Source organism: Phaseolus vulgaris, chromosome 1 (genome assembly GCF_000499845.2).
Source record: "Phaseolus vulgaris cultivar G19833 chromosome 1, P. vulgaris v2.0, whole genome shotgun sequence".
Classification (NCBI taxonomy): Eukaryota; Viridiplantae; Streptophyta; class Magnoliopsida; order Fabales; family Fabaceae; genus Phaseolus; species Phaseolus vulgaris.
Window position 1 is genome coordinate 9692533 of NC_023759.2, and position 25120 is coordinate 9717652.

The 25120-nt window shown below is 30.0% G+C and overlaps 1 protein-coding gene across 2 annotated transcripts; it reads right to left on the minus strand.

Moving 5' to 3' along the window:
- Window positions 1–5730: 5730 nt before the first annotated feature.
- On the minus strand, window positions 5731–24514 carry LOC137813526 (aldehyde dehydrogenase family 3 member H1-like). Of its 2 annotated transcripts, none has more exons than XM_068615845.1 (10): window positions 24073–24514; window positions 9758–9826; window positions 9580–9676; window positions 9248–9454; window positions 7502–7617; window positions 7290–7394; window positions 7037–7209; window positions 6840–6934; window positions 6502–6647; window positions 5731–6109 (listed from the first exon to the last, which is right to left on the minus strand). In XM_068615845.1, exons 1-10 carry the CDS (start codon window positions 24292–24294, stop codon window positions 5876–5878), a joined length of 1464 nt encoding a protein of 487 aa, XP_068471946.1. In that variant the 5' UTR covers window positions 24295–24514; the 3' UTR covers window positions 5731–5875. The 2 variants fall into 2 exon arrangements, with proteins under 2 accessions (XP_068471946.1, XP_068471945.1); XM_068615844.1 differs by lacking the exon at window positions 24073–24514 and adding an exon at window positions 11809–12299.
- Between the last annotated feature and the right edge of the window lie 606 nt (window positions 24515–25120).

The window sequence follows — 25120 nt, forward strand, 5'->3', positions numbered from 1 at the left end:
TTCCCTATCCCTGCTTGTCAATTATAAATTCATATTAAATTCTTCATCTACATATGAGAAATTGCATCTGCTTTAAACTCTTCTCAGTTTCTGCTTAAAATTCAAACAATGTTGTTGCTGCAGAAAAATAACCGATTGTTTTCTCGAAACAACCGATTGTTTTCTCGAAACAACCGATTGTTTTCTCGAAACAACCGATTGTTTTCTCGAAACAATCGATTGTTTCTTCTCTGACAGCACTGAATAAATGGATTTAATTTCTTTATGCATTCTATCTTTTGCATATTTGAATCTTAAAGAGTTTTCAAAGCAGTCATGAAAGCCTAATTTGGTTCTGAAGGAAGTTACTTCTTGTCATAAAGGAATATATTCCATATCTTGGAAATTCAAGTGCCTTTATGTCTAGTCAAAGTCACATGTGCTGACCATGTGTTTTTCTGCTTTGCGCTGACGTTTTTCTGTGCAAAAGTTGGACCAAATTTCTTCCTTGAAGATTGAAACCCACTTCAACCAAAGGATCAAAGATGGATTCTGTTTTGCTATAAAAACCCTTTGCAGTTGTTTTCCTTCACAAAAACAATCCATTAGACCATCTCTTGCTACATCTCATTCTCTCCTTTGTGTGTGTGCCTTTTTCCCATTCTGTTTTCATGGATTCCACTCCTCCTACATAAAAAATAATTAAAACCAGGGTTGTGAGATCAGGAGGACATCTTGAGGGTTGGTTTATAGGAGACAATGAATTGATTGAGAGATATCACTTTGAAACAAGTAGAAAAGTGATAAACAACCCAAAAGTTGTCTCTTTTGACTGGTTGAAGAGCCAAAAGCTGGATGATGTGTGGAGGCTTCTCAAAGAACAGATGTTAAAAAGGTTGTTGGAGATGAAAGGAAACATCTATCCGGATCTCATTCAGGTTTTCTACACCAACTTGAAATTTGAAGGTAACAATCTTGTTTCTCATGTCAAGGGTGTGGATATGGAGATCATTCATGAGGTGTGGGTTGTTGTGGCTGGTCTAAAGTATGTTGGGTTGAGAATCAACATAGGAAACATTGGTGTGGTGGAAAACTTCAACAAGATTCAATATTACAAAAGTTGTTTGAAGAATCCTCATGCTCAAGTAAGAACTTGTTCAGTTGGAGGGCTGAAATTAAATGAAAAGTTGTTGGCTCTCTTTGTCACTTGGATTCTAACACCAAGAGGAAGCAACCATTTTGTTCTAACTGAGGAAGATCTTGTCTACATCTACTGCATAATGAACAAAGTCAAGATTAATTGGATACGTATCATCAAGGAGCATATGCAAAATTCTATGAGGTTAAGTGATTATCATTACCCTTATGCTATCTTGATTTCTAAATTCTTGCATTATTTTGAAGTGAATCTTGATGGTGAAACATTTGAGTTGGTGAAGTCAACATTTGAAGTGAACAATGGATCACTAAGCAAGATGGGTTTTACCAAGATCAATGGAAAATGGGTGAGTAAGGATGGTGGACAAGGTGGTTCCTCAAGTGGCCTTCATGCTGAACATGGTGAAGAAGATCAAGAAGATGATGATATGGATTTTCCAGATATAGAACAGCCTGCTACTGATTTTGATGCTGGGACAAGTGTTGGACATCAAGGAGATGGGACTCCTTCAATGTCTTCCTTTGAGAGCTACATGGTGAATAGGCTAGATGGCTTTGCGAAAAATCAAAGGAATCTTCATGATCTTTGTGTTTCAAACTTTCAAAACTTTGATAATAAATTCCAAAGCATGGATACACGGTTTCAAACGCTTGATGAACAGATTGAAGCTGTTCAGAATCAAATTTTCGAACTGCAGTATGGAAAGGAAGACTAAAGAAAAACAACCGGTTGAACTATCAAAACAACTGATTGTTAAGCTTGACTGTCAAGGCTTTGTTGTTCTTTCTATCTTTGTATTGCTTTATTTTGAACTATTTTGTTTAATCTCTTCCTAAAGTCTATTTGTGAAGACAAATAGGGGGAGAATATGGTGTTTGTGTTGTTGTACAAACTGTTATAACTCTGCAATTTTAGACCCAAGGATGAACCTAGAAACATTGAGTTTTTACTTTGAAAAAATTGATTCACTGACTTGGGAGCTGAAATTGGAAAACATCAAGCAAAAATTATACAAACTTTTTGCCGAATATTCTAGCAAAGGTTTAAGAACATCATCAAATACTCTAAAGCGTAAACAAGGATAATCTGTTGATCAAGAGTGATCAAGTGCTTTAAAGAATCCAAATCCTATGTGTTTGATGTAAGGTTGGTGTTGCTGTTGTGTTTTGGGAGGGATCTGGGTCGAATAGAATGTGATTCACTCCTTTGTTGAATCTAAAACTGATGCGATTTAAAATCTTTTAGAAAACAGTGTTTTTCTAACTAAGTGAAAAACAACCTGTTGTTTTGTCGAATCAACCGGTTGTTTTACTCTTAGGAGATTTTGAAAATGTTGAAAATTGTTTTAGTTTGGTTGACTTAACTGCCAAACCAAACAATCGGTTGTTTCGTGGTTTCAACCGATTGTTTCTTTGAAAATCCTAACAGAATTCTGTTTTGGTGGTTGAATGTGCTTTAAATGATTTCCAACTTTATACGCTCCTTCATTAACTGCTTTGACCAATCTTTGGAAAATATAAATAGTTTGTTTATGTTTTCAAACAAGCAAGAGAAATAGATTTGATTTTTTCAGTAGTGAAAAAGTTGATTTCAAGATTTGAACATTCACATCAAGCTTTGGGTTTTGAAAGAGAGTGGAATAGGATTGCAATTGTATTGATTTCAGTTTGTTTTGTAAACAAGTGTGATCCCTTCTCAACCTACTGTATTCTGGTGTTGTGTTGCCAAGGAGTGTTGTGTACTCTTAAGGTGGTCAAGATCAATACTCTTGGTGTGTGTTTTGCCAAAGGGAGTGTGTTTCTTGAAGGGTTCAAGGTGGTGGTTTGTGTATTGTAATATGGTTTGATTACTTAGTGGATTACTCAATAGTTTTCTGGGGACTGGATGTAGCTCTTGGCTTAAGAGTGAACCAGTATAAACTGTTGGTGTATCTCTCTTTTACCCTAAACTCATTTAAATTCTATTTTAAGCTTTTCTGGTATAAACAACCGATTGTTTTTTTGTTGCTTTGCTGATTTAGTGCTTATATTCTTGGATAACCTGATTTCTGTTCTGGATTCACACAAAGAAATTTTTAAACATTGAAAAAGTTTTCAAAAACCTCTCTTAAGCAATTCAACCCCCCCCCCCCCCCCTCTCTTTTTTATGTAAGTTGCTTACTTAAAATTGCGCAAGCTTCAATTAGCTAATCAAAGTGGAAGAACACAAGTTGACACTTATTTGAATGAGCCAACTTTGGATTTTGATTTTCTAAGTATATGGATGTGTTAGAGTGGTGGAAAAATAATAGTCAACGTTTTTTGGATCTTGCTTTAATGGCTAGAGATTTGTTGAGTATTTCTATAACCATAGTTGCATCAGAATCTGCATTTAGCATTGGTTCTCGAATTCTTAACAAGTATAGGAATTTTCTTTTGCCTGAAAATGTGGAAACAATTATTTGTATTTCTAGTTGGAAGCATAGATTTTCTTAGTGTAATTTAATTATTTTAACCAATCATATTGTTATTGTATTACTTTTGGAAGCATGAATTTTCTTAGGGTAAATTCATTCTTTCATTGTCATTGTTCAAATGTATGCAGATGATGGAAAATATTATAATTATCAAAAAGTGAAAGATGAAAGTTCTTCTAAGGTTGCATATAATATTCTTGAAGTGGAAGAAAATGATATAATAGCAATTCATAACAAGTGTTTGATGTGGTAACTAGTTTTGATTGTTAATTGATGTCAGTTGCTTATTCAGTGTTGTTTATAAGTTCATCAAATCTCTTGTAACTATTAATGATGTGTACTATGAATGATTTTTGGCCAACTTGTCTAATCAATTTCAGAATTTGTGAGGTGTATTTGTTTGTCATACTTTCTTGTACACCACAGACTTGATTAATTCATAATTTCATATTGCATCAATTTTCATAGACTTGATTTATCTATATAATAGTCAATTTGTAGAAGTTATGCGAATCCACCCACAAGCCCGTGGACCAACCCGCATTCAAGACGGACCATGAAAATCAATCCGCATTATGTATGCGGGACGGGCCTATACAGGACGGGTGAGCCTGTTTTGCCACCATTAGTTAGAAATAGTTATAATTCAGAATAAATTATATAGTTTATAAGTGTTAGGAAATTATATGATATTAATATATCGGGGATAGATTTGTAGCATCAACTTTGTTAAGTTACCTACCATTGTTGATGAAAAAATATTAAATACACGATTAAGTTTAGGAATGGGTATAAACATACGGTTATGTGTCCTTCCTCCCTTTCTAACTTGATTTCACTCTCCCCAATCAACACAGACCAAGCAACCAAACATTAATGGAGGAACTGACCCCTATGAACTTTGTTCTTTGAAAAAGAAGATTTAAAGACGAATGAAAAAAATTCAATCATTAACACACTTAACAAAACGTTAAGTAAATCATTGGCAATTTAGTCTACAAGATGTGCACTGACATGGCTTCAACACCTTATCAACCAAGAGTCAAAGTAATAATGGGAATCTTCTAATTGGCATGTACTTTAAACTTTAAAAATGTTTAATCTTTTTTATACTTATATGATCAACTTGAGAACATCTCACTTCTAAAAATAAAAGGGACCCGTAATTATAATTTTACATTTTTTTTACATATGATATCTAAAATCACATTTTTTACAAAATTATTCAAAATGTAAAACTATATACAACTCGCGTCTATAATATATATACGTGTTTGTTTTAGAATTTCAAATTAATATTTACAAATTAATACTTTTTCACTCAACTTTTTCCCATACCTAATTGTTATGACGGTATGATCTACTCTTCCATCCTCTCTTCACGCAGATAAGGTGTAATTGCAACATTCTCTTGGTTACAGTTTATTAAAAGTTACCAAACCACAGGATACTCATTAAATAAAATGTGAAGCCTATGAAACTGTGATTTTCAATAAGAATTGCCTTCGAAAAGGCATTTTATATATCTTCAATTGAGAATAAAATGATCTTTTCATACCCACTTTTTTTAAATTACCCACTTCACAACCAAAAGTAATAATAAAATATTATATCTAGATTATAATAATAATATAAATAAAATTTTGAAATAAAATAATAATAGAAATAGTTTATAATAATAATATATCAAAGTTATCAAAATATCATAGTCCTGAATAGAATCATGTGCATCCAAGGTTTATTTGCATTTGGCACAATAAAAATGACAATTCAAGTAAGAGCAACTTAGATTTTTGGATTTGAAATCATATGACTAGTCTGTACGAAATTAAGGAAAGAAAATTATATTTTGAAATCAACTTCTCACTTTATATAACCAAGTTATGTACTGGAGCAACTTTGGCAGCTTATGAGAAAAATTCAGAGGATTGAATCTACAAAGTATCAAGCTACGCAAGTCGGTATCTTACTACACAATAAACCCTTTGCCCGATGTGGTTCTGAAAAAACGTTATAGAACTTGCTACCAAGTAAGATCAAGACAACTAATCTAAACCAAGATTTGTGCCATTATGATAGGAATATCAGTGTTTATTAGCGTGGAAGCTGATAGGAGATGATAACTTAAAACAAATAATTTGAAGAATAGCAATATATACATAAAATTTACTTTCATCCACACAAGTCATGGTTGATGAGTTGAGTGAACAGGAGTTAAAATACAAGACATAATGAAAGCAGTATTAATAGCATCGAGATTCCAATATACTTAAAATTAAAGCCTAGGACCAACCAAACAGGGCACGAATAATACCAAGTATGCCACCGCCAATAAGAGCTTTTAGCAATCTTTGCTTTGTAGTTGTGTATGGTGGGTACCTTACTGATGCATCACCAATAAAACTGCGATAGAGAACTGCCTTTTTGTGGCTAAATGCATCAAATGAGAATTTCCCGTGGTATGCCCCCACTCCACTCTCACCAACTCCTCCAAATGGCAAAGTATGAACCGCAAGCTGCATCCAGGTAAAAAACCCAAACGGAAAACAGAAACAAATATGAATAATGTTTTTAAACAATAAATAAAATGTGAGCATCTGTAAACGGAAAAACCACATTTAATACGAAGAGAATCATTTCAGGATCAACCAATCATGGGTCGGAAACAACACATTTTATTTAAAAGAAGCTCCTTAGTGTATATAATGGAATCTGAAAAAGTTTGAAGATATTATTTTGAAGTTATTTTCTTTAATCTTCTGCAGTAATACAATTTATCGCATGGCCTCTAGTCTTTATTTAGTCTTGAAAAAGATTTAAGTGATAACTTATATTGCTGTTCTGTTCTGCTTGCATATAAGAATAGGAGGTACTCAAGGGTAGAGTGTAAAAACAATAAAACAATTACATGTAAAGTGGTGTCATTAACAACCAAGCCGCCAGCTGAAATATTCATAACAAATAGCTCCTTGAGCTTCTTGTTATTTGTAAATATGTATGCAGCGAGAGGCTTTGGTCCTGAATTGATCACTTGAAAGCTTTCTTCCAGTTTGTCTACCTGTTTCAAGCAAAAGAAAATGGGCTTACCATAAAAGGTATCGATCATCCTTGAGCAATTTGAAAAACTGTGCATATTTGTTTTCATTAGACTACTCACTAGTGTAAAAGCAAGCAACCAAAGAAACTAACGAGAGTTTGAAGAAAATCTCATAGAACAATTAGTGTGGTGTAATGGTGTCTTAACACCTACCGTGAGGATGGGAAGCAAAGGACCAAATATCTCCTCACTCATAATCAAAGAATCCCGTGGGACATCCAATAGAACAGTGGGGCTAATCTTCCTGCAATTTTGAGAAAATAAGAAGCTAGAGTCAATATCAATTCGATTTCACAAAATCAAGACTTTATACGTAAGTACCCCGAAAAGCATATGCAGAACTTACAATTTGCTTTCATCCTTTTCGCCTCCATAAACAATCTTACCAGAAACCTTATCATCATCCAAGAGTTTTTTCAAGCGATTAAAGTGATTGGAGTTCACAATACGGGACAAATCTTTTGATTCCAATGGGTTCTTTCCATAAAATTTCTCCAATTCAGTCTTTAGCGCATCCACCTAGAAATAGGAGACAACGAACACTAAACAAACAGCAGAAAACTAAAAAATTCAAACTACAGTTAGGAAAAACTTATTACCAACTTGGCAGCATATTCTTTTGTTGTTATAACATAATCTGGAGAAATGCAAGCTTGTCCATTATTACAACCCCACTTTCCGGCAATTATTCGTCTTGTTGCTACCTTGACAATTCAAATTCAAATTCAAATTAATTTAGATAAAAAAAAAACGCAAAGAGATCAGAGTGATGACAACTAACTGATAAAAATAAAACATGACAAAAGTATACCTTTAAATTGATGTTTGAATCAACAACAACTGGAGATTTTCCTCCGAGCTCCAGCACAACTGGTGTTAGGTGTTTTGCAGCAGCAGCCATCACAATACGTGCAACTCGTCCATTACCTAAAACTCCAACAATTACACGTGAGACATTGTAATAAAACTTATAAACATTTAAGATAATTCAGCATCAGATCCTTATATTGATAATTTTACCGGTATGATCTCTTATTAATGGGGAATGTAACTTATCTAAAGTCGGTTATAGGACCCATTAATTTTATTAACAATAACAAGAAAGATTGAATAAAACTATCCAAAATCTTAGTCAATAATAAGGGATATCTACTAGTGATACTTGAAATCAGTTGATAAGATACAAACTTTAAAGATTAGATAATATTAGTTAAGATTCAGAGGGTAACAAACAACTAACTAGAACCTATAAAATACGTATCTCACTGTGAGCAAGGGTACTCAACTTAAATGCTCTGGTTTAAAGTCATTTAAACTTTGAACCAGAACAATAACAAACTAGATTTCTTGAATAAGACTGACACTAAGAGTCTGACAATATGTTACAGATCACAAACACAGTCAATGCATCTGAAAGTCTAAAACAAGTACAAGGGGACTTGGTCAAAACTCAACCATTGAAAGTAGAATAATGCTCAAGAGCCAAGAGAATCAAAAGTAATCTATTTCTTATCATCAATTATCCATGTATACTGTTTAGAGCACTGTCAAGTTCCATACTACCTATAAGCGATTATCTCACAGATTTCCAGTTGTGTATCAATTAGATACAGCTCTTCGATGTTTCTACTTAAATTTATCTTATCCATCACTGAGTCGCCTTCAGTATGTCGGTTAAAATATTCTCATCCTGTAGGATACATTACCTAAACTTGAGAAATGATGTGAATCATGCGATTCAACAAGGTATATGGCTATATTCTTCTAAACATATTGCTCAAAATTGTTATCTGAACTATCTCCATGACCAATAATAGTACCATCTAGATGTATTCCAAACTGTACAGCAATCGTTAAACCATAACAGCATTGTCAATCACTGTTTAGAATGAAGTATTTTCTTCTTTTAAAGAAGAATTTCAAGAACAGCTATATAAAAGTATATAGATTTATGAAGCCTAAAACATAATTTAATACTCCTATGCTAATTATTAAAAAATGAAATACTTCCGTTGTTGTCCACCAAAATAAATTAATATAAACTTTCATTGATATCACACCTGTTAAAGTAATTGAAACAAGCAATATTGGATATGTATGATATGATCGCTTACAATAGCATGCATCAAACTATTCATCGACTAACAATAAAAGAATCCACATTGATGTTTTTGTAGCATGCATGCGAATTTTTAGAAGCTTAATGAACAAATGTTATCCTCGAACTGATCTTTTGCAACCAAAACCAAAATAAAAAGATTATAATGTTCCGTTTTTCTTTTCTAAATGCACCAGTTACTACCATAAAGAAAAATGCTTGCAAATGGCTCATTCCAAAACATTTTCATTATAATAATAATAGAGTAAAATCTTTGTGGGTCCCACGTGGGACTCACATGGATTGCATCAAATAATAAAGACAGTTGAAAAAAGTTAGTTACGGAGAATTGCTAACAGCCCAATATGCCTCTAATGGAAACAATTGTCAATGAGAGCAGCAAAATCATTTCAGGATTCTAATAAACCGTCAAGAAAACAAAGAGTTGCAAACAAGAACCTGTATAGAAAATTTTGTCCCACTTTTGCTGTAGCAATGCGGAAGTTTCATCAACTGCTCCCTCAACAACTCTAATACATGACTTATCCATGTAGTCTCCCAGCAGTTTTGCCAACAGTGACGATGTGGCTGGAGCAATTTCCGATGGTTTTAAAACCACAGCATTACCAGCTGCTATAGCTCCAATGACTGGATCAAGTGACAACACTGGAAAGATAGATGGAAAATGTAATATTATCATCACTAGAGATTTTAAAGAACTTGGAGGAAAGAAAAAGGTTAGAAGTCAGCTCAAAAGCAAATGAAACAAGGTCAATAGAATATTAACATACGAAAAGGGTAGTTCCATGCCGAGATGACTAGCACAACCCCCAGTGGTTCAGATACTATTTCAGCTGAAGAAGGAAAACTTGCGAGTGAAGTTTTGACCTGCAATAAAGGGAAATTCATGTGATAAATAAAAAAGACTTGTGTCAAACAGTATCAGCAAAGAAATTCACATACATATACCTTTTCGGGAGTTATCCAATGTTTCAATTCTTTGAGCGCAACTTTACATGAGTTTTTCAACATAGCAATCTGCAATACAAACTACCCGCAGTTAGGAGAATTTGGAAAATATCATACTCAACACCATTATAAAAATATGGACACAACCTATTAAGCAGTAATCTGGAAACTAGGTTTTCATTCTACATTTTCAGATTCATGTCCTTATTTAAAGCTCCAAAATGTTCGGTTAGTAATAATTAGCAAGTATTATTTCTTAATCTGTAATAAAAATTCAGTATCCCTTGGATAAAATAGATTTAGTGTCTTTCCTATCTAAGGGGTATTAATAACAGGATATAGACAGGACCACTGGTTGCACATCATCAGAGATCTCCAATCCACGTACACAGGACCTATCAACCTAAAAACCTTATTCAAAATCAAGTGGAGAAAATTTGAGAAACAAGGTAGCAACGATTGAGCAGCCTAAGATATCAAAGTCCAAAACTTTAAAAATAGAAATAGCCAATTCAATATGCATACACGCAATGAAAATTATCATTGCAATTTCAAGATCTGCAATTAGAATTGCCTACCATACATTTGGCATTACTAAAAAAAATAACGATGTAATACGTCAAGACACCCTGGATCTTCTCCAAACGCAAAGATTTTCTTGTTTTGGTAACAAATTTGGGAGGCGAGGATGCAGTACTTTAAGATAAAGGCATGCCACAAGTCTCAGAGGAAAGCTTATATAAGTACTTCATTGGACTATTTAAGTACATTTCAATCCTACATGTTTACTCAACCTTAACTGGCACATGTTTTCCTGCTTAAACTAGCACACAAAGTGTGAATTGCATTGTACTTGAAAAGTAGTACCAAATGATGTGGGCATGTGCCATTAGTAACTTCATATCCAGAGGCATCTCGCAGCTAAACTGAAATCCTTTTGTCAACCGCATGAAAGAATAGAAGTGCTTCTGAACAAGTTATTGTGTTCATACATTCAACTTCTCTTACAATTTGCTTTCAATCATTTTTCTTCCTATCTCCCTTTTCATCTTCTATCACCCTTTTCATTTCCTAACACATTATTATCACATCATCAGTTTCTCTCTCTACTTTTTTTCCTTCATCTCTCTAATTATTTCCTCCACATACCCAAAAATAGTGTGCACGTAAACAGTTTTCAAACAACACACCACAAACACTCAATTTAATTAAAGAAAATCAAAAACCAGAATAGTGCAAGGACAAAGTGGCCTGCAACAACACATCCAGTGGCAGTAGTTTGGGTAAACACTTTGACTGCTTTACATTAAACGGTACTGGCAACATATTTAGTCATTTAACCAACTAAAAATTAAAAAGTTGTCATTAACCCTTGTGAACAAATATCTCCTCATTCAATCACATACCGCTATATTTATATAAGATGATTTTTTTCATCATAAAATTTTTTTAAAAAGACAGAAGAAAAAATGTTTTTTGATCAATTCACAGTTTCTAGTCGTCTGCCCGGTTTTAGTTGTCTAGATTCAGCCACAAGTACTGGCATAAACAGAATCAATGAATTAAAACAGTCAAAGCCACCTATAGTAGACTCAAAAACAAACTCCGAGGCCCACAAATTGACCATCCTAAAAGTAGAACGCAAAGAGTGCACCATTAATGCTCACACCAAACCCACCCAGTGTCAAACGGCAAAAGAAAGGCGAACCGCAATCCAGAGAGAAATCACCAACCAATAAATTCAACTATACCCCTTCCAACAAAATTAAAATAAATAAATAAATAGAAATATCCCCAAAAAAGCACAATGCAACACGTCAACACTGCACACAAAAAGCATTTCTCAGAAAACAAATCTGAGGCCGTGACACACGGCATCACTCAGTCACCATAATAAATGAACTGCACAAAATCTCTATAACAAAATCCACCTGCGAATAACAGTTTTCGAAACATTCCCCTTCCACTACCGAGGTCAAAGGACACGCACCACAAATATAGAGAAAGTAAAACGCAGAGAGTAACAGCGACAGTGGAATAAACGACAGCACCTCGTAAGCGACGGTTTCGAGCGGCGGCTTCGCGAGGTCCTTTTGGAGCGCGTCGACGATCTCCTGCTCGTGATCGGCGACGAGTTTCGCGAGCGCTTTGACCTGCGACACTCGCCACTCGTAACTGCTAGGTTTGCCCGAAGCGAAGGCTCCACGCAACTCCGTCACGAGCCGCGACGCCGCCGGCGCGTCGAATGCACTCGCCTCTGACTTCGTTTTGTCCGAGTCCTGAAACGACATTGCTGCTGTGCGTGCCGCGGACAAAACGACGCAAAGAAAAACAGAGAAGAAAAAACACGATTTGGTGCAGTGTTGTGTGAGGATATTCAATTTTATAGCTTACACAAAACACACACAGAACAGAAGCTGTGTTCAAAAGGATAATATCATAATAATTAATAAAATATCAATATATTGATAAAATGAAATTTTGAATTTTTTGTATTTATCTTAGTATTAATTAATGGATAAAAATGTGTTATATCTTTCCTAGAGTGAAAACATTTCTTTATTAATTGAATATGATATAATATGTTGTCAACTTATCATGGTTAACAGGATCCAATGGTATGCTTTCTTATTTTGTTGGTATGCCTTCTTATTGGTTCATGTAAATTAATGATAACACCATAGTTTATTAACATTTATTAATTTTAATTACATGATATGATTAGGTTTTAACATATTTTTATGACAATTAATTATAATTATAAATTATAATGGTGAAGTCTTGGTAATTATATACTTCTAAATTGAATTAAAATATAGATTTTAAGTAAACCATCCAATTAAATTTTGAAAACTGTTTTATATGTTTAAATAAACAACTTTATTTTACAACAATTTAAATAAAATAAAAAGCTTAGAGAGTAAGATTATTACTTCAACTATCACATTCTCAACATTTCATCTTTTAGATGTGATATCACACAATATTACTGGATAAAAATATTATCATTTTTTATCTTTACTTACATATTATATCTTCTTAACTATCCATTAACTTTAATCAATCTGTTTTTATTTATTTCTTTAAATATTGTTTTTAAAGTTTAAAATAACCTTATATCACATCATAAATTATTTATAAATTTATTAACTGCAAAATTTAATTATAATATATTTATATATGTAAAAATATTTATTTATTTATATTATAATTGTATTAAATGACTATTTATGTTATAATAAAAATCATAAAAATTGTTGATATTTTGAGTGGTTGGTATGTTAGGGGAGGAGAGTGTGCAACACGATGATGGGAGCGCGTAACGGACAAGCAAGTTGCTTGTCCATTTGGACAAAGAAATTGCTTCTTCAAATGTTCATTATACACGTTTTGTTTGGTTTCGGCCATTTGAGGAGATTCAAATTTACAAAGTTTGGTGCTCCTAACACTTGCTTTATCTTATCTTCTTCTTACCTTTTCTATTATTACTTTAGTTTAAGTTGGATTTTTTTTTATCATTTTCTATATTGTAATGGGAAGACTTCATTTTTTTACATTTTAATTGGTTCAATTTATATTTTTTCTAGATATAAAAAATGTGATTTTAATTTTTTTATCAGTTGAGTTTTTCAAATGTTACAGTTATATAATTTTAATCCTCTCATTAATTAAAAATTAATATAGAAAATACGCTATACTATTAACTAAAACTTAATCAATATTATAACTGTTTGAATTTTCTATTTATATAATACTTCTCTGTTATAATTTTCTATTTTAAGTATATTTTTAATAATATATAATATATTTAAAATATGATTTTAGGAATTAAAAAGTTCTCTAACACTTCTCTCTTAGCCATGCTTTATTTTTTTAAATTTGATCTCATATTATATTATATTTTTAAAATATAAGAAATTTTATATTTTAGAGATCACATTAATTAGAAATATGTCTAGTTTTTATTAAATAGGTGAAAGGAATAGTCAACTCACGAAAAGTATTATAAGAATAAGTTAGACTTCAATTCAATACCAGATTTTATTTAACAAAATTTTTTGTGCTTATCATATCAAACTCTATAAAATTAATGTTAAACTACCAACAAAAATACCTTAACTACAGATAAAATTAATTTACAGTATATAAATGGGGAGAATCCTCATCTTATTTTTAATAATAAGATTTTTTTAATATTAATTTCAATTTATGATTTTATCACTATTTAATATTTATTTTCATTTTAAAAAATTATTAATTATCATAAATGTATTATATAAACTTCATATTTTTTTATTTATTTAGAACACTCATCTATACTTACGTACCTGGCACCTCTAATTTATTAGTTATCATAAACATGTTGTATACTCTTTATATATATATTTATATATATATATATATATATATATAATAGAGAGACAGAAAATGTTGAGCTCCGAAAGTGAATAAGCAAGGTACCATGAGAAGCCATGTACATAAGTCATTCCTAACGTTTAATTATAAGAAGAAGAAGAAGAAGAAAATGTATTAACAACTATGTATATAACCTTTCTCTTTCTCTTCTTGGTAAACTACTTGTGTCTTTTTTAGATTTCAAAACCACAAATTTCACACCTATATTTGATGGGATCTTACATAATTTAATATTCATTTGTGATTATCACCTCACAATGTAATGATGTATATTTTAAACAATATTGGCATAAATTTTATAAACTATTATATCATCAATAAATTTAAATCAAAAGGTAAACTTCTTCAATCTAAATTTAAATTATATATTATTACGAATATTTATAATAATACTTCAAAATTAAATAATAATAATAATTAATCAAATGATTCATACTTAAATATATGTTTAAAAAATGTACATTATGTCAACTTTAGTCTATAACAATGGCATATCAAATTCTTAACTTGTAAAAGCAACTTTCAATCGAAGGATAAATTATGAAAAAAAATATTATTCAATTGATATTATTTTCTACTTTGAGCATACAACATTAAGATGACTGACATACTAATTAATGAGAGAATATACATATATAAAATAGACATAAATGTGGAAAAAAATATGCAAACTTTAAAAATTTGAGATAAAATTTTAAATTTTATAATTTTAAATAATTAAATTATCTTTATAATAGTGTAAACAAATTGTAGAAGAGAAAAGTAGTATTTCAGAAAATCACATACAAGATATATACACTAAATAATTAATTTTTATTTAAATTATGATATCTTATTCAAATAAGTTATAATTCCATATTAGTTTTTTATTTTTAAAATTAATATTTTTTGGAAACATTTTTTTCGTTTAGCATTTATGTAATATGGAATAATACCGTTCTTTTTTATTTTATTTAAAAAATAAATTAGTGAAAGATTTATTAACTTTATTTCAGTGTTTGTAATTATTTTAAGTATTTGGATAGTTCATTTTTATTTTTTTAACTTTAAAGTATAATTAAGAGTAAAATAGGAATATTGTGTACAATAAATAAGTTTTTTTTATATTGTTATAAATATGTTTTTTTTTTAATTTTAAAATATAATTAAGAGTAAAATAAGAATATAAAATCTCTATCATAAGATTGAAATTGACCAAATGTTTAGAGTATTAAAGAAGATATTTCATATCATAGTTTAGAGGTGTGAAATTCTATTATTCCTTTGAAACCATGAGAGATACATTTTTTGCTTGTTGAATATTGGACAACTTTCTAAGTGGTGTGGGCAATAATGTTGCATTCTTAGTATATATATTTGTAACACAAGTTCTTTGAGGGTGATTATAGAAAAAGGGAAAACTTGAAGGAAATGGTAGAAAAGCAAATGTTGAATGATTATCACCATTGACCATTTTTATTGTTATAACTCACTAATAAAATTAAATTATTGTATCTATTATTTCCATTTGTATAATGAGATACAAAACAATGATCTAATATTGATTATTTATCAATATATAAAAAAATGGGTGGATTATATGGAAAAATTATTGCTAAACTCAATTGTTGATGAGGAAAGGATTGATAATAGAGTATATATATGGTAAATGGATAACCCAAACATATTCAAATATCTTTGAAATTTTAAGACATTATGAGCTGACAAAAATTATGAAAAATAATGTGAAAGAATAAGAAAAAAAGTTTAAAACATAAATTAGTTTGTGACTGTTTAGTTGTCTTAGTGGTTGTGAGAGGAGCTGATAAAGGTAGCTATGTTGTGTAACAATTATTTAAAATTGTATTTCTTTGTCTTATAATTTTTTTGGATATTTAAATTTTTCTAAAATATTTTATCAAGAAGTTTACCAAAAACATTGCCACCACATAGTTGTTCTCAAGCTTTTGGTTTCCCCACATAAACATCTTCCAAAATTCACCAAACCGCCACAAACTCCTCCAATTGGTTCTCTAAAATGACCAAGAATGATGGCTAAGAACTTATACCTACACATGTACTAGCTCTCACACAACACCTAATAATCTCACACAATACCTAATAATTTATCCAATAATCTCTCTTAGAAACTGTCTCAGACTCATCAAAATCCATCCAAGAAACTTATAAGTCAAGTCACCTTCTAGATCCACCGGATGATATCTCAATGATACGTTATTACCAGAAAATCACTAAATAGAAATTAATTTAAAAATTAAAATAAATAGTTACTATTTTACTAAATTAAAGACAATTTTATAAACTGAACAAATTATTGGTTTCTAAAGTAATTTTAATTATTAATAAAAATTTATAAAATAGTTTTTAAATTGGTATTTAACCATGAGCTACCAAGGTTTTAGCTACTTACTACTTTATATTCTAAATTAGTCTCTATTAGTCTTTTAGAGAATAATTTGAAATCTAAAATATTAGTAGTTAAAACCTAAGTAGCTAATGGTTAGATACCACTTTAGAAATCATTTTATAATTTTTTATTAATAATAGAAACCACTTTAGATACGAATAATTTTTAGTTTCTAAATTAGTATCTAATTTAATCAATATAGTGATTAATTATTTTTGTCTTTAAATTTGGTTTCTATTTAATGATTTTCTTATAGTGTGTATAGTGTTTGAGTTCTTTCATGTGTCTATTCTACATGATTTCAGTCATTTGTTGTTGGGAATTTCTACTAGAGTTGTTTGTTGACGTGTTTCTTGGAAGATGGTGTGTTTTAAACCAATTCTCTTTTACTAATACCTTTTTCTACTCTCTTTTTTTGCAACTTTGTTCTTATTTTTTATTTTGTTCTTCATGGATGCCACAAGCTTATCTCCTTTTTCTACCGGAAATGGCTTCTTCTACACCTTATTAAGTTAATATATTCATCCACCTTTTCAAAAGCACATCAACAAATTAATTTATTATAAGCGCCTAGAAACAAATAACTTAATTCATATAAAATAGACGCCTAATGAAAAAACTCAAGCACGTGACACATCATTGAAATGTCATATTGTCTACTATCTACAAGTTGACTCAAACAACTCTATGAATAATATGACACAAAATACCAATCATCAATGTGTGAAAACTCTATTTGGTATTGAAAGTAATACAAAGTCATCACGTAAATAAAGAGTGTGATCTAACCACTTCATCATACACCCAGGCAGAGGTTGTTAGTAGAAATTCACGAAACTTTAAAAAAAAACTTTCACCTGATAAAGAACTCCCATGCAAAGAATAAAGAAGATCCAAAGAGATGCAACAAGTGATCCACATGTGCATGTAAAAAGTGTTAAAAAGCCTCAAGTGTTATAATTGTAGTTCGTCTTTTAGATGACACAAAAATAGAGAGTAATCTTAATGGTAAACTCTTCACTATTATGGATTAGTAATCCCTAAAGCAAGGAGCGTTTATTTTCATATCCACACTTGTGAGTGTGAACCTTATAGTCAAACAAAAATTATTTGTTGTATAGCTTGGAGAGACTTTGTGCACTTATCTTGGAGAAAGTTTATGTACTAAGATAGTTTGGGAATGTTTTATGTACTCATTGTAAAAAAAAGTAACAATAATAATACATGTAATTTTTTTTATATAGAAGAACCCTTTTTCATTGAAATTGGAGAATTAGATGTAGCTTAAGTTGGGGTAAAATCTAAATGTTGAACCTTTTATTACGCGTGCAAATCTTGTTGGTTGTCCCTTTAAAAAGGGTTTGTGAACTTATTTATAAAACCATCAGACGAGCCCTTACTATCGTCTATAGGCTACTTGTGAAAAGGCTTTTTAAAATTATTTTATTAGCTTTATTCAAACTCATTCCCTTTGTAGAGAAAACATGTTATTTCAAACATAAACATGAAGATAAAATAAGTCATGAATTTAAAATTACAAACTTGTAGTTGGATATTAATCATTGTAGTGGGTACCCTTTTGGAGGTTCAAAGTCCTCTAAGTCAAGAAAAAAGCTCTTCATGAGTAACCTCACGTAAAAGTATTGTATGTGCAAAACAATTCAATCTTCTTCCAATTTGCAATTTAGGGGAAGGTTCCCTTATTTTTTTTGCACTAATAATTTTCTCATAATAATTCTAATTTATCACACAATAACCAAAATCCATTAATGTGTAGGCTCCCTCGACAATGTTATGCACATGTTGAACCTTAAGAAACAAGCATTCAACCCACAAACAAAAACTATGTGGTCAACGCTCCACCTATGAAGAACAATTTTCAAAACATTCCTCTTCCACTACCGAGGTCATACGACATACACCATAAATACAGAGAAAGCATAACACAAAGAGTAATAATGAGAGTGGAATAAAAGTCAACACCTTGTAAATGATGGTTCAAGTGGCAACTTCGTGATGTCGTTTTATGGCTTGTGATCGAAAACAAGTTTCGTGAGCATTTTGTTATATATCCTAAAGAGAAATTGTGTACTTATCCTGGAGAGACATTGTGTAGTTAGATAATTTGGGAAGACTTTATATACTCGTTGTAAGACAAAAGTAACATCAACATCATGACCTAGTTTTATTTTGGACACAACCACTTTTGGCTAAGCATGAATATTCCCCACATTTCACTAACAAAGGTTGTTATCTAAATGATCACATGTTTCGCTCATAAAGAGAGAGTTAACATCTTAAGATGAATACATGTTTAAGAAAACTCTTCTAGATAGTTATGAACATAAACAATGTTCTTTCTTACAAACTGAAGCTAAGGATTACTTAAAAACGCATGAGCATTAAGAGCTTTTTCATAAGTGTTGTTTTCAACATTTCTTCTTTACAAAGATCTTCTACATATATAATTGAGAAAAAAGAGTCATTGCAAATCCTTTTAGAGTTGTTGTAGGTTATGTACCCTTAATCTTCTATATCTTGTGTCTGACCACATTCAACCATGTAAATGCATTAAATGCTCTCCATGTAGCATTAAATACATGTGACTTATTTAAACAACTCCTCTGATACACAACATGACTTATCAAGCCATGGATGAGTAACTTTTTTTCGTTTTCACATAAAACATAGAAGTTGAAATAGTTTATTGACTTCACAACCATTTTTCCTTTTCAGAAAAGTTGTTTGCATGAATCAACTTTAAACATATTCTTCAAGAGATCTTTATGTGGTTACTTCATTGTGAGATCCTCTTGAAAGAAACAAAGAGACAAACATTCCATACACACATAAAATAAGCATGTATAAGTCTTCGACATTAATATGAATGCCCACACTACATGTAAGCTTTGTTTGTCCAAGCAAAAATTTATTAGACGAAGTGAGAACCCTTGTGTCTACCCAAGAAAAAAAGCTTATCGAACAAAGTATACTTATAATTTGTCTAAGCAAAAGCTCATCAAACAAAGCATATAAGTTAAACTACTTGTGTTTGTTTGCATATAAGCTTGTGTTTGTTCGGTTAGACGAAACTATAAGCTTGCATTTGTTTGTCCAAATGGGCATTTGCGTCTAACAAGACTTATACTCACAAAGTTATGCTTCACACTTTGTTGTTAAGCACATAATCAAAACCAAATTAAAAAGTATGTTAAAATTTGATCTAACCATTTTTTTCCCAAAAATATGTTAAGTTGACTTTGATGGAGTGACATGAATCTTTCATTTTTGTTATTCATTGAATGATTACATTTATGATTTCAAATTTTGACAAGTATTGAGGTGTGATGAATGGAGTGATGGTTATAGTATTAAGTTAAAATCTAGGTTACAAAGTTAACTTATTGGATTTTTTCTCTCTTCCTAAATGGAGAGAAATGAATTGTAAAATTGAAAGGGTGAACATTATTCGTAGAAACTTGGTAAGAAAGTATGTGATGTAACCATGAAAGGAACATCACCATCTAAACTAGCCCAACTTTACAAGAAGAAGACCAAGAGCAAAAAAGATTATTCAAGACTAGGTGAAGCATAGGACACAAGGCCCCCATCCTTCAAAAGATCATCAAGAGCAGAACACTAGAGCATGGGTCAGGATACCAACTATTCTTTCTTTTAATCTTTTTAAGAGGAGGTGTTAAAAAACATAAAAATTGAGTTTGTTCATGGCCCATAGAAATCCTAACATCTAGAAGGTTTCCCATGTTCAACCCCTAGTCACACTTCCCACATTAAGCACATGCTTAAATGTGAGCAACATGACCCCTTTTAGATCCACAATTAGTGGCACATGTTTAGGAGTTAAACTAGCTAATTTTGAATTTCAAATTTCCCTCCATGCCTTAATCACATGGCACCTATCACTATAAATAGGTGGCCACCCCCTCTTGTATGACAACACATTTTTAGTAAAAAAACTCTACTCGAGTGAATTTTCGCGTATCTAGTTTTCTCTAAGTCTTATCTTGGCAAAGACGTTTCAAGTGGCGACTCCCTTTATCACTTATCTTGGACTCCTCCTCCTGCAAGTGACGTGACTCCTCCATCTCTCCACCTCCATGGAAGTCTTCAACCATCTAAGTTCTTCTTTCTTAATCTCTAAATTCCTCTCTTTCATTTTCACAAACTCCTATTCTAGTATCTTTTAATTTATTAATTTTCCACTTGCATTGTCATTCCTTGTGTGAGTCTTTTTCCCTTTGCTATTTGAAGAGAACATTCACACTTACTTAACCACTTGGTTAAGTTTATGTCCAGTGGTAATCCTCACTAAGTCATCACCTTACCTTGCTAATCAAAATTCTAGTCCAAGTGAAATCTATAAAAATATGTGTAATTCTTAAATCAACTCATATCAATATGAAATGAACATGAAGGATAAGAAGTTAGATTCTTTAACAAAAAAATTAAATCTAAACGTATATGAGAGTGTTGTTGGAAGAAAAGATTCTTGGAACATCAAGTTGCAAAGAAAAATGAGCCATCAAATTATAAGTATGAACCTTATTATTATATGGAGGAGCAATGTAGCTTGATTTATAAGAATATTTCGACATTTTGTTTGGTTAAAGACTAATGGGTTAAAAACCTGAACTTGGAGATCATTACAACATATTTTTTTTTAAATTTTTATCTCATTAGTTGCCTCCAAGTCTTCATTAATTAGTATAGATTTCTTATTTCACATCATAATAGATTATATCCAAATACTTTGAAAACCTTTATGTATGTCCAAAATTGAATATGGGCTAACTCATCAAATTAAATATTCGTAGTAGTATAAATTAATTCTTACAATTCATAAATTAATTTTTATTTTAGACCCTTCAAAATTGAAAATACAAGATGAAGCTTAATATAATATTAAAAGAACTAATGAATGATGATGTTAATAACTTACTCCATTGATCATAAGTTTTATTTATATATTATTTATTTAAAAAAATCAATTGGTCAAAATGAATCTATTAATAAGAAAAATATAAATGTTAGAGTGTGATTTGATTAAATTGTACATTTTTTAGACTTGTCCATTAAAATCTTTTTAGAGATATTACTTTCATTTAGACTTATATTTTAAGTACTATTTATTTGTATTTATATTTTATAATGTAATTTATTTAGATTTATATTTTTAGAGTATCATTTACTTAAATTTATACTTTTTAGAGAGTGTGTTTTTTTAGATAATTTTATTTTAAAAAGAATAAAATATGTGTTTATTTTAAAAATATCCATAAGAATCAACAGATACTAGCAGGTGTAAAAAAACCAGTAAATATTTTACAAACAGGTACATAAAAGGTAACAAATAATGAGTACATATTATCTATGTTCAGGGCGATTTGTTATCATCCCTAATTTCACATAATCTTATTTTAATTTAAATAAAAACAAAGATATAAAAAAAAACATATAACTCACTTGTTACTATTAAGGGATATATAAACCCTAAATCTAACTCATAACCATATATGTTCATAATGTGAACTACTCACCACTATAATGAATTATAGTTTTAATGACTGTGTTATTTATATAATCAATGAAGTTAAAGTATAAATTATTTATTTTTTATTTTCTATATTATGTTATAATATTATTTATTTAATATTTAAAACTTTAATTACAATAAAGTTATTAAAAACTTAATGAATTAAATAATTATTAAATTTCATATTCTTCATTAAATTTAATAATTTAATAAGTATAATTTAATTATTAATATTAATGAATTAATTAGTAAAACTAATATTACTTATTAGTTAAATAATTATGATTTAATAGTTTGATTTTACAACTTAGACTTATTGACTTTTTTATTATTCTAATTTTAATAAAACCAAACAATATAATTTATTTTTAAAAAAATCGAAAAAAAAAGAAAAAGGACAGTGAATTGGAAATTGGATCCGGATTCACACAGCAATAGTAATTTTAGTCATTTAGGAAAATATATGGAGCTATTATATTGGTAAATTTCTTTGTTTTTCCTGTTATTTTAGAAAAATATTTAATTTCCAGACACTTAAGTAGTAGTAAATTTCTTGTTATTAGTTGAATTTCCACTAATAAATATTTGTTATCTTTTAAACAATATTAATTGTGTTTCCTAAAATATTTAATATTAGATGTGTTTCCCAAAAAAATAATATTAGATGCGTTGGTAAAAATATAATATTTGTTTTTTTATTATATTAAAATTAGCATCGTCAGAAATAAAGAAAATTAGAGTTCTCTACCAGTTTTAATAAAATATATTTATTGTAGTCAATCAGTTTGATATTTTTAATTCATTAATTTATATAAATTTGTTTTTATTTCAGTGTCATCTTCCTTCCTACCTATATGCCACAGGCTGTAGATATTATAAATTAGAGAAAGGTTATAATATTATTCCCGTAATGTTTATTTCTTTTCATCACATCACCTATCTTATTTTACAGATATCACTATTTTATTTTAATTTTTTAAGTAAAAATTTATTCATATTTTCTATATTTAATAAATATGATTATTTTAAACATAATGTTATCAAATATTTAATATAAAAAAATTATTTTTTTCAATTAAAATATCAAATAACAATTTCATTAGTATTAACTAATTATAGAAAAAAAGTAAAAATAAGAAATATATAATCTAGAATATCAACTAAAAGAAGTTAAGATAATTTTTTGGATTACCTAATACATTAAAGTGTTTTACTAATTTAAAATGGATAGAAAAACAAAAATAAAAGTGAGTATTTAAGGCCAGAGACTCAACCTATACATACTATCCTATATGGTTCAGGGACTTCTTTTAAATAATATGTCCGTGTGGGATACACTCGAAAGACATTCATAGGAAATGTATTGGATAAGTATCCAATTCAAAAAGTATTTATTGGATTTCTAACAATTTTAACACGATACTAACACAATTAAAAAAAGGAAAAACACATTAATTTTCTAAAAACTCAAACTTATTGTATGAATTTTTAGTAGGATTATAAAAATAAGGAACAAATCTTTTTGAATTAGTCATGAAAAATATCTTTATGCTCAAACAAAAAAAACTGAAACACATACTTGTGCACATAAATATTTATTGTCAATTTATATAGTTCATAATTATATAATATATAGATCCGTGTTTCCGTCTTCTACATTTTAGAGATTATACATATCTGTGTATCCCGTATCCGTGTCATGTATCTGTATTATTATCTCTATATCTAATTTAAAAAATTAAATATTATTTATATTTATCATATTCTTACCAATTAATACAGAAATTTCCTATTAAAATTGAGAGGAGTTCTAACATTTGTGATCCCCAGGGAACCTACCAAATTATTATTTCTTTGGATTGCAAGAAGAAGAAAGTAGAAACCGAAAACGTAAAGGCACATAAAATTCTAAAAGCAATAAAATTAATTATAGTTTACCTCTTGAACAAAGGCTTCAGTTTCAGACTTGGATAGATCTGAGTGAAGAGCTTGAACAATCTGTTTCTCATGTTCTTCACTCAACTTGATGAGTGCCTTCAACTGGGAACTTCTCCATTCCAAGCCACGTGTCTTGCCACAGTCAAACGTTGCTCTCAGTTCCTCAACCATCGCCAAAGCTTCTTCTGAACCAAACACTTTGCTCTCGGTGTTCCTCGCCATCTTCTACGATGAATTTTGAGCATACACAAATGTTTTCTAGGTTTCACAAATCACAAACATAGATGTAATGCCAATGCTTTTTACTGCCTTATATTCATCTACTTTGTCATTATCAGTGTCTTATTCTTATAACTGTAGTGTTGTCATTATTCACTTTATATATAAAATAGTGTGGTCCGACGGAGGGAGCTATGGCTGTCTTTTGTCTTCTTTACTTCACATTTTCTTAGTAAATCAATTTCATTATAATTTAAATTGATTTTTTTTTCAAATTTAAAATCGTATTTTTAATATAAAAATATTGAGATGAATTTATTTTATGTAGAATTGGTTTAATTTTAAATTTCATCAATCCATCAGAAAATAGTTATAGTTAGAAAATAGTTATAATGAACATCAGTTTATTTCCATCATTTAAAAAAAAACTTAATCATTTTACAATGATTTATTTCAATCATTCATACAAGTATTTGAATGGTTGAAATTTTAAACCAAAGATAAAAACCAATTTTGGATTATAGAATAGAAATTAAAAACATATTCAACTTTAAAAATATATTTACTATACAACTTGTTAATAGTAATAAAGAAATTCATGTAATTGAAAAATAAGATTTTGTGTAATAAAAAATTAATAAGCAGATTCATTATTTGGTTCTGGGTTTTGTGGTATAGTGTAAAGTGAATCATTTAACATGCAAACCAACATATGTGTAGGATAAGACACACATTTATTAGTTAAGATATTTAAAAGTCAGGTTGTACGACCTAGAGTTTGTAGGTTACCGAGCAAACTCAGTTGATTTTTTCAAATATGAATTATTGT

Coding starts and splice junctions, on each gene's coding strand:
- LOC137813526 (XM_068615844.1), bottom strand. CDS start 12,048: ATGTCGTTTCAGGACTCGGACAAAACGAAGTCAGAGGCGAGTGCATTC. Junction 9,677..9,757: donor ATTGGATAACTCCCGAAAAG/GTATATGTATGT, acceptor CCTTTATTGCAG/GTCAAAACTTCACTCGCAAG. Junction 7,395..7,501: donor ATTCAAACATCAATTTAAAG/GTATACTTTTGT, acceptor TGAATTGTCAAG/GTAGCAACAAGACGAATAAT.